General features: G+C 31.4%; 1 protein-coding gene across 1 annotated transcript; it reads right to left on the bottom strand.

Annotated features, from left to right (window-relative positions):
- Positions 1–3,438: 3,438 nt before the first annotated feature.
- On the bottom strand, positions 3,439–4,518 carry LOC110109910 (homeobox-leucine zipper protein ATHB-21). The gene is made up of 3 exons (XM_020841129.2): positions 4,467–4,518; positions 4,072–4,376; positions 3,439–3,678 (listed from the first exon to the last, which is right to left on the bottom strand). Exons 1-3 carry the CDS (start codon positions 4,516–4,518, stop codon positions 3,439–3,441), a joined length of 597 nt encoding a protein of 198 aa, XP_020696788.1.
- Positions 4,519–10,255: the final 5,737 nt, after the last annotated feature.

Here is a 10,255-nt window from a genome sequence, read left to right as displayed (position 1 = left end):
GATATATTATGATATAGAATACAAATGCAATATGATACAAATAGAGAGCATATCATTATTACAAATATAGAAAATGTATATGCATTTGACACAATATTATAATATTATGTCTTAAAACTTAAAATATTATGTAATAATCATACAAATTTAAAAAAATATATATGAACAAACTCGTATTAAAATAAATTTATTTTAATTTCTTATAAAATAAGAAATGAATTTAAATGTCTTAAATATCTTAAATTCAATTGAAAATGATTTCATGATATTATTAATTTTTTGTTTGAACTTGAAAAAAATTAATATTGATAAAATATAAAAGTAAACATAATAAAAAATTCATGCAAAGAAATTAAGGAAAAAGAAAATAATATTAGAGTTAAATGAATATTAGGTTATTTAAATAATGTATTCTAAAATAAAAAAGATTATGCAATTTTACTTAACTTATTTATGTAATATATTTTATAATTAAAATTTACTATTCATGTCTTGCCTTTTTTTTCTTTCAATTGAACACATAAATGACTTGCTTATTATATGTCACATATGTGTCTATTCCTGCATGCTCAATTACATATTCTAACTCAAATTTTTAGAAAAATTAGAACATGTATCATAACCAAAATTTAGGCTTCATTTGGGATGACTTTCTTATTGCTTCTTAAAACAGTTTTTTAGTACAAAATTTTTTTTCAACTAAAAATTTGTGTACTAGAAAATTGCTTTAGAAAGCAATAAAAAGCTGTCCCAATCAAAGTCTTAGGCTTCGTTTGGGACGGCTTTCTTCCTGCTTCTTAAAACAACTTTTTAGTACAAAAATTAAAAAAATTGTACTAAAAACCTGCTTTAAGAAACAGTAAAAAAGCGGTCCCAAACGAAACCTTAATGAGAATGGATTTTGAAACTCCTATGGGGTTGTTTGCTTTTCAAGTACCTGTGTTTTCATTTCATTGTTACACTAGTATTGAAACTATATTACTAAATGCAATTAAGACTTCATTTGGGGTAATTTTCTCACTATTTTTTAAAGTAACTTTTTAGTACAAATTTTTTTACTAGAAAGTTATTTTAGAAAATAATAAACAAGTTATCTCAAACAAAGCCCAAACCACATTAAATGTATTGCAAGTATTACACTATCAAGCAACACGATTCTCCTAAAAATGCTAAAGTTCTTAGTACTTGTATTACAAGTAAACCATATTATCAGCATTAGAAGACTTAGGCTTCGTTTGGGACGGCTTTTTTACTGCTTTCTAAAACAGAGTTTTAGTACAAAATTTTTTATTTTTGTATTAAAACTCCGTTTTAGAAAGCAATAAAAAAGCCGTCCCAAACGAAGCCTTAGTCTTCTTTTGTAATTGATTTAGGCCAATGTTTTTTCATTACTATTTACTCTCAAGAAATTTTTTAAAAAAAGTAAGACAATTATCTCAAACTAAGCCTCAATATACATCACATCAGAGAGTTGCAAAATATTAGAGCTGCACAAACTCAATATATAACTTAGGCTTTATTTGGGACAGCTTTCTTATTGCTTTACTTTTCAAAGCACAACTATAATTTTTTTGTGCTAGTTTCAAAAAAATTTGATTTTTCTATAATAACTTTACAACAATCTTTATAAAAAGTTGCATCCATCCCAAATGAATCATTACTTGTACAAAGTAATTCATATAAATATCAGTGTCATTAAACTGTTTTGGTTTTCAAAAAATAAAAACATAAAAAAAAAAGAAAAAACAATTTCGCATCTCAAAATTAACTTTATCTTAGTATGTAGTATTGGCTGAATTATTCATCCTGATTTGTTCAAAATGATGATAGAATTCAACCATTATGTAAGCTTAAGAAATCAAATGATATTCCTTTAGACAAGTGTTAATTAAAAACAAAATCATAATATTCTTTAAAATGTGATGAGCACAAGCTTCATGAAAAATACCAATTATTGTATCAAGCTTATTGACTCATAAAATAATCATGAAATACATCCAAGAACTATTATTTTTGAGTCAACTATCATAAATGTCATAGGATAAATATAAGTATTTGCACCTTGGGTCAGAGTCATGAGAAAAGTATCTGCACATATCATATTATAAAATGTTACATCAATACTTAGCACTAGATGCCATGGTTTGCACCTTCGGAGTCTAAAATACAAACACTCAAAAGAAATAAATATATCTAAAGGATTTGGAAGCGTCAAGTTGTAGATTAACTATCATGCCTCGATTATTTTACAAGTTAATTATAATTTCCGAAAGGATGCTTAAGGGGACCCTCTTAGATAGGAACTTTTATTTTATCCAGTGAACGTACGCTCCTCTACGTTCGGATCTAGGCAAAAAAAGCGCAATACCAAGTACCGAGTACCGAGTTGTACCGAGTTTTTTAAAAAAACTCGGTATTGCGCTGTTTTGATCTAAAACCGAACGTAGACGAGCGTACGTTCACTAGATGTAATAAAAGTTCCTTAGATAGCTTGGTAATAGCTTACTCAAAATACCGACAAACCTTTTTATAAGGCAAATCAATCACTATATTCTTATTAATATTATATACTATTATCTTTTGATTTAAAATTTACCTTAGATCCAACTAGATTCTCCTTAATTATATATTCAATAAGCTATGAGTTATCGATGGTATTTGGCTCGAAATTTAGAGAGCGAGCAAGTGTATTATGATGCATGGCTCTAAATCTCAAACATATTTGACCTTATCATGTTTATCTCATAAGTTCAGAGGATAATTTTAGAAGTATAATAGATGCACCAAATATCTTTCCTTGACTTATTTACCTTGAATTTACCTTCTTTTTTTATTATTGCATGTGTGTAACATCTCTTTCAAAACATTTTTGCTCTCAAGTATTTAATCAAATTTTATATGCGTTGAAATCAGTTACAAGAGGAAATATAAAGCCTTAGAAAAATTTCTAACTACTCAAAATCAACTTTTATAGACACAAATCAGCAATACAAGCAGTAGAAATATATAACTGGACCACATCTGGAAGAACCAACTAATCTTTTTCTACACACTAATCCATCATTTTACTTCTGTCATCTTGAACAACTTTCTCCTCCTCTAAAGGCTTTGTTTGGGATGGTTTTTATTGCTTTTTAAAGCAGATTTTTAGTAAAAAATTTTTAATTTTTTACATAAAAATCACTTTAAGAAGCAGAACAAAAGCCATCCAAACGAAGCCTAAGACACTTAGGATTCATTTGGGACCGTTTTCTTTCTACTTCCTAAAACAACTTAATTCCTAGTACAAAAATTAAAATTTTTATACTAGATAGCTGCTTTATGAATCAATAAAAATATCGTCCCAAATGAAGCCTTAGTCGTAATTATCACACTCATAATCCTAACTCATAAACTAATACAAATTAATTGGCCAACCTTAAAAGTGGAATCTGTTAATCACATTCCATGGAAATCATCTCCCCATCCAATCCAATAGTTACTGTACATAAAATCAATAAAGTATTCTTGCCAGTCTACTGCATTAATGTCTTCAGCTACTACTTCATGGTTGACCGTTGACAGGGAAGAGCTTGAACTCTCCAATGCTCTAACATCCTTTTGATCTCCACTTATCCCAATGGATAGCCTGCTTATTTCCTCTTCAGTCTTTGACAGCCTCTCCTTCAGCTTCAGCACCTAATTCATTTGTAGTTAAAAAAGTCACATAAGAAGAAAGTTGATGACAGAAAGTAGCTATTTTCTAAATTTGCGCTGGAAAATCCGACGTACAAACTTCATTTTTTTTACTGGAAAATCTGTCGGAAACATTTTCGGTGAAAAAAATTTGCCGGTTTAGATTTTCCAACACGAGATTTACCGTCGAATGGATTTTCGCCGGAAATTCACCTGAAAATTGAAATTTACAGCAGATTTCCATTGTTACCGGTGGAAACATTTTCCTGTAGTGCTATTTTCCAACAATGAAGCTCACTATCACTGTATTTAAAACTTAAATTTTATTTTATTTTCCATACATATTATTATTTTTCCAATGCATCTCAACAATAGTAAAATTTCTTAGAAGAGAACCTCTTTCTCAAGCTGGCATTTTTCAACAACAGCCTCCTCATTCTCAGACTTGAGCCTCAGATACTCCTCTTCCATTTTCCTGCTTTTCCACCTTGCTCGCCGGTTTTGAAACCACACTGCAACCTGTTTCGGATCAAGCCCAAGCTCAACTGCCAGTGACTCCTTTCTCCTACACTCCAGCTTCCTTTCCCTCATAAAACTGAACTCCAATAACTTAACTTGCTCATCACTTAACTTCCTCTTCTTTGCCTCGGCCGCCGCCGCCACAACTGCCTTCTTTTGCCATCTCCTTAGTCTCTTCCCGCCTATTTCAATTCTCATTATACAAAACAGGCGAAAAAAATTAGATATTGCAAAGATAATAGCTTGACACTTTTGATCAGGACTTAACAAACCTTGAGGAGTGTTATCAGTAAAGCCAGAGCTCATAAGATAAGAATATTCCATCACCTTATTTTCTTAGAAAACTATGGAGAACTCAGCAAATGGTGCATTTATAAGTGGGAAACTCAAAAGAGTTGAACCTTCTAGAAATCAAAGAAACGTTTGTAAGCTTCCAACTGCTAGCCTGTAGGTTTTACTTTTCCCTTTATGTTACTAAGAAGGAAGCTTCAAACTTCACTTTTCTTTGATTTTTTTTTTCTTTTTAACTTTAGTATATTATCTTACCAGTTCAAATTTACATTGCTGTAAAAAAACTTTGCATTCATTGAGTGGATAAGGTTTTCAGGAAAAAATTATGTTAAGAAATCAACATCTTCACAAAGGTATGACACTGACCATTCACAAAAATTAATGATGTGAAGTTCACATGAAATAATGATTTTTTTTCCTGAAACTTCTGCAATATATGTTTTGATTGATTACTCCTAATTATGCTCATCTCAAAATAATTATAAAATCTATTATGATCAAACTTAAATTTTACTATCTTAAACCAAACTTTTTTTTGTTGAATATTATCAATACTTCTTCCCACTAAGGGTACAAGGCTCTTTATAGTTGAGGAGAGATTATTACATGCGGAGTATGTATGTAATTTTTCGTCCGGATTTCAATCGCGTGAAGATATCTGTATTTTCTCTCTCTCTTGTACATATCCTGTATACAAAAGAGAGAAAATCAAGATATCTTCATGTGATTGAAATCCGGACGACGAGGTCTTCAGTTACAGGTAATGTCAGCATGATAATTGAGTGGGGTAAGTTTCTGAGGAAAAGTAATGGAAGTCGTGCATGACTTTTTATTATATTAATTTAGAATGTCGTGATGAGTTTGGTTTCTTTATAATGAAATATTGATTGCTTGCCTTGCTGTTGAAGCTCCATTTCATTAAAAGAGCTTCAATTCAATCATAATGATTATGCATGACAAGGCTATCAGCTTTTTGCTCAGCAATTCAAGTAGCAAACTAAATCAGATTGAACTAAAATATTCTTTTGCTCATATTTGTCTCTATTTGTTGGAATCTTTATCTGAGTTAGAAAGAGAATTGTATTGGTGGCAAATATGGGCTGAGTTAAGGGGGGCCTATGTGCCCAGATTTAAGGGGGGACTTGTAAGGGCACAAATAAAAAAACTTGAGAAAATATTTAAAAAAATTTATTTGTGCCCCCGACAAAATTTTTTGGCTCTCCCACTGTCAAGAGAGATATCCTTTCTTTGAGATGAAGAAGAGAGACGAGTAAAATTTATCGACATTTGTTGAAGGCCCTCATAAAAAATAAGCTCATAAGGCTATAAGCCTATGATAGAGTGCCTAGCAAAATGAAAATTTTGATCTTCCGAATTATAACTCTTCATATAATGACTTTCAAGATTTAAAAGAACCTTATTTTAAGTAACCAGATGATCCTGCGGGTGATGCACCTTATTTTTGTTTCTAATAGAGATGGAAAGTGGGAGTTTTTTTTTTTTTTTTTTTACCAGTGTTTCTCCTTATTTATGCTTGTCTGAGAATCATTTGCCTTCAAATTCTTCACATATTCCTCCTAAGACAGATGTTTCATCTTCATTTTTCATATGTTGAAATTATTGTTCTCAATTAAAACTTCTCGAATTTGTCTTTTACTTCAATGAAGGATCAATTTAATGTTGGGAAGTAAATCACGTAATGAAACAAAGAAGAAAAGAGAAAAATGGAAATGAACACCGAGATTTAACATGGAAATAATCAAAATCAGAAAAAAAAAAATCATGGAGCCACATTACACCAAGAAATTCACTCTCTCCTTGTCTCACTTTACTTTTTTACACTGTTCTAACATAGAATAGAGAAAGAGACGCAACTCTTCAAGTTAAACATGAAAAACGAGAACGAAAATTGTCCATCCCGACTCACAGTGCCGGGACGCCAAGGTTTGGAGAGTCTAAACGCTCCACTCTCTGCCTCTGAGTCACCCTGCAGCGTCGCAATCATTTGCTCCTTATCTCCAATCAGATATTGAAGGGCCACAATGCTCAATTACACAACACCGCAACAATGTATGATTGTATGAAAAAAAAAAAAATTTGGGGGGGCAAGGCTTCCTGCAACCTCTGGCAAGCTTGACCGACATAATTGAAATATAAGTCAATCGTATAATCCGGTTGGGGCAAAAATAAATTCCACACAAAACTAGCATTTAAAGCGTATCAAAACACTATCTTTGAGAGCACCAAAAGAGAAATAATCAACCAAAGAGAAATAAAATCACCACCACACAAACATAACATATCAAATAAATTTGGTAACTCAAATTGCAGTTTGAACCTTCCAACAATGCTTTGAGCCCTTGATTTGGACTCATTTGGGCTCGGATTGGGTTGATCTTGGTGTCGTTGGGTTCGTATTTCCAAGACGCTCAGTTTGACTGTAAGCTCGCTGAAATCAGAGTTCGGGTGCGCCCAAAATTAATTTTTGAAGTTTCCAACTAACTTTTGCCTCGAGATTCGTGCCCGATCAAGATAATTTTGTGATGCCGTATCAAGGCCAAAACTCATTAGATAGAATAATTGACTTAACATCTATGATGAAATAATATCTTTCTTATTTAATAAAGTATCCACTATAAGCTCATAAGCCTATGATGGAGTGCCTATCAAGATGAAAATTTTTATGTTCCGAATTATAACTCTTCATATAATGACTTTCAAGATTAAAAAGAGCCTTATTTTAAGAAACCAAATGATCATGCGGTGAGTGACTTATTTTTGTTTCTAATAGAGATTATTAGTAAGAGTTTTTTTTAGCAGTCTCTGTTTCTCTTTATTTATGCTTTTCTGAGAATCCTTTCACTTCAAATTCTTCACATATTCCTCCTAAGACAAAGATGTTTCTTCTTCATTTTTCGTATGTTGAAAATATTGTTCTCAATTAAACTTCTCGAATTTGTATTTTACTTCAATGCAGGATCAATTTAATGTTGGGAAGTAAATCACGCAACGAAACAAACAAGAAAATAGAAAAACGGAAATGAACACCGAGATTTAACACGAAAATAATCAAAATAGGGAAAAAACCACGGAGCCATACTACACCAAGAAATTCACTCTCTGCTTGTCTCACTTCACTTTTTTACACTGTTCTAACACAAAATAGACAACGAAACGTACTTTTACAACATGAAGGGACACAACCCTTCAACTTAAACATGAAAAACAAGAGAGAAAATTGTCCATCCCGACTCATATCTCCTGGACGCCAAGCTTTGGAGAGTCGCGGCACTCCACACTCTGTCTCTGAGTCACGCTGCAGCGCCGCAATCCTTTGCTCCTTATCTCCAATCAAATACTTAAGTGTCGCAGCGCTTAAGTACACAGCACCGCAACACTGTATGATTGTAAGAAAAAAAAAAATTTTTTTTTTTTTGGGACAAGGCTCCCTGCAACCCGCCGACAAGCTCGACTAACAAAATTGAAGTATGAGTCAATAGCATAACCTAGTTGATCAGCAAAAATGAATTCCACACAAAACTAACATTTAAAAGATATCAAAACACTATCTTTGAGAGCACCAAAAGAGCAATAATCAACCAAAGAGAAATAAAATCACCACCACACAAACATAACATATCAAATAAAACAATTACCCATTGAAATGCTAACTAATTAAACAATATAAAACCAAAACTTCGGCATTCATCTAAAGCCTGAAGAGGAATCAAATATTCACTATCAAAACATAAAATAATCAGAGCATCATTGCTACTATTATTTGCATGTTGTAATCTGTGTAACAGAATCAAATGATTAAGATATATAGATGAATTTTGTATGTATTAGATAGATATTCAAGATGATGTATGGCTCTGCTTTTCTCACCGCAGAAAAAAAGCTAGAATTTAAAAAAAAAAAGGTGGAGATGCGCATGCTGATCTTTCTTCACAAGTCATGCGCAATCGCCAACTCTCCTTCCATAGTTTTTTTTCTTTAGTTTTCTCTGCTAATAATCGCTGAGATCACAAGAGATTAAACAAAAGGTGCCGTCCAAATCCCGTTAAGTATTTAACTATGTTCCCCAATCTTCAAAACTGACCTAATTGCATGCGAAACCTCTTCGTTTCTAACACCAAATTATTTTATATTGGTTTTGATAATAGCCACCTAACCTAATCCAAATTTGTCTCGAGATGCTCAAAAACTAATTAATTAATCAGTTATTTTAGAGTTCTTTGGTAGGGTTTTGATTTAGGAGGTTGAAAAGTTTGTAATGTTGGTCATATTAGGCTTGATAATTAATTAATTGGTTTTTGGCTTAATTTTTCAAGCTCGTTTATTTAATGAACTGAACACAAATATGAATATGTTTGATTCATATTCGGCTAAATAGTCGCTTTGATTATATTTATATGTACTTAAAACATGAAGTATATGATTTTGTGTGTCTATAGGCGTAATTTTTTTTTAAAATTAGTCTTACTTGTGTACATAATGCAAAATGAGCATATACGTGAAAATGTTGGAGTAGCTCCAGGGGCAGATAAGATTAGAGAGACTCACCTTCAATGATTTGTTCATATAAAACGTTAACTTTTTGATGACCTGGTTAGGAGAATAGTTGTATTTGATTTGGCTTACATTACAGAATATTAGAAAAATTAGATCTAAATGAGAATTTGACTCTTAATATGACACAATGAAAAAAAAGAATTCATTTAGCCAATCTCACGTAGTGAAATAAAAACTTGTTGTTGTAGTCCTATTTGAGAACAAGGTGAATAAATACTATTAAGTTGAAAATCACTTGTTTATATAATATTTTTAGGATTCGGATACTCTTTAAATAGTTTTTTTTTTTTAATTTTCTTAAATATCTTTGAAAAAGTTGCATGTGACTCAAATGAGTAAAAATAAAGTATATCTGAAAAACCTTATAGCTCCATGTGACTCAAATGAGCAAAATTAGAGTATATTTATATTTTTTTGGGGATAGCAGAGTTCTAATTCTTAACCAAAATTATAATTAAATATTTTCTAATATTCTTATCATTAATGGTTAAGTGATGGACTAAATTATACCTATTTAGGTCGAGAAGCATTTGCTGATGTCAAACCGACCTTAATATAACATGATTGATTAGCTGAGCTATACAGCTCATCTTGATTTGTTAGTTGAGAGCTTAGGCCACCAACTAAGAGGTCTTTGATTCAAATTTTGTATATCCAATGCATAAGTCTGTCTCATTTGACCTAAATGTCCAAAAAAAAAAAAAAAAATCAACCAACTGAGCTAGGTTTAAGCAAAATGATAGAATCATTCTTTGATCCATAAATAAAATATATCTTGTTTATATCTACATATATCTAACAAAATCAATAAATCAATGTTTTGCCAATTAGATATAATCATTATTGAGTTAAATTCTTATTTAAATCTAATAAAAAAATTATTTCTAATATTTTCTAACTAAACCTTTTTAAATCTAGCTCTCCCCTTCTCAATATAAAATAAATCTAATACATCTACTTTCCTAACCGGGCCATCAAAAGACCGCCATTTTATGTGACCAATCCATCTAAGACAACTCTCTCTAATCTTATCTTCCAATGGATCCACTCCAACCTTCTTCACGTATTTTCTCATTTCGTATCATGTCTCTAAGAGTAAAGCCACTCATCCACCCAAACATCCTCATCTCTAAAATAGAAATAAAAAAAAATGAATAAACTAAAGTAAGATTTTCAGTTTAACCCTTAGAAAAAA

This window comes from Dendrobium catenatum, unplaced genomic scaffold (genome assembly GCF_001605985.2).
Source record: "Dendrobium catenatum unplaced genomic scaffold, ASM160598v2 fragScaff_scaffold_1470, whole genome shotgun sequence".
Taxonomy (NCBI): Eukaryota; Viridiplantae; Streptophyta; class Magnoliopsida; order Asparagales; family Orchidaceae; genus Dendrobium; species Dendrobium catenatum.
The sequence above is the reverse complement of the archived record's forward strand: the minus strand, read 5'-3'. Positions and strand labels throughout refer to the sequence as shown.

Excerpts from the sequence above, each read along its gene's own strand:
- LOC110109910 (XM_020841129.2), bottom strand. The coding sequence starts at position 4,518 with ATGGAATATTCTTATCTTATGAGCTCTGGCTTTACTGATAACACTCCT. Across the intron at positions 4,377-4,466 it reads TACTGATAACACTCCTCAAG|GCGGGAAGAGACTAAGGAGA; the intron begins GTTTGTTAAGTC and ends GAATTGAAATAG. Across the intron at positions 3,679-4,071 it reads AATGCCAGCTTGAGAAAGAG|GTGCTGAAGCTGAAGGAGAG; the intron begins GTTCTCTTCTAA and ends CAAATGAATTAG.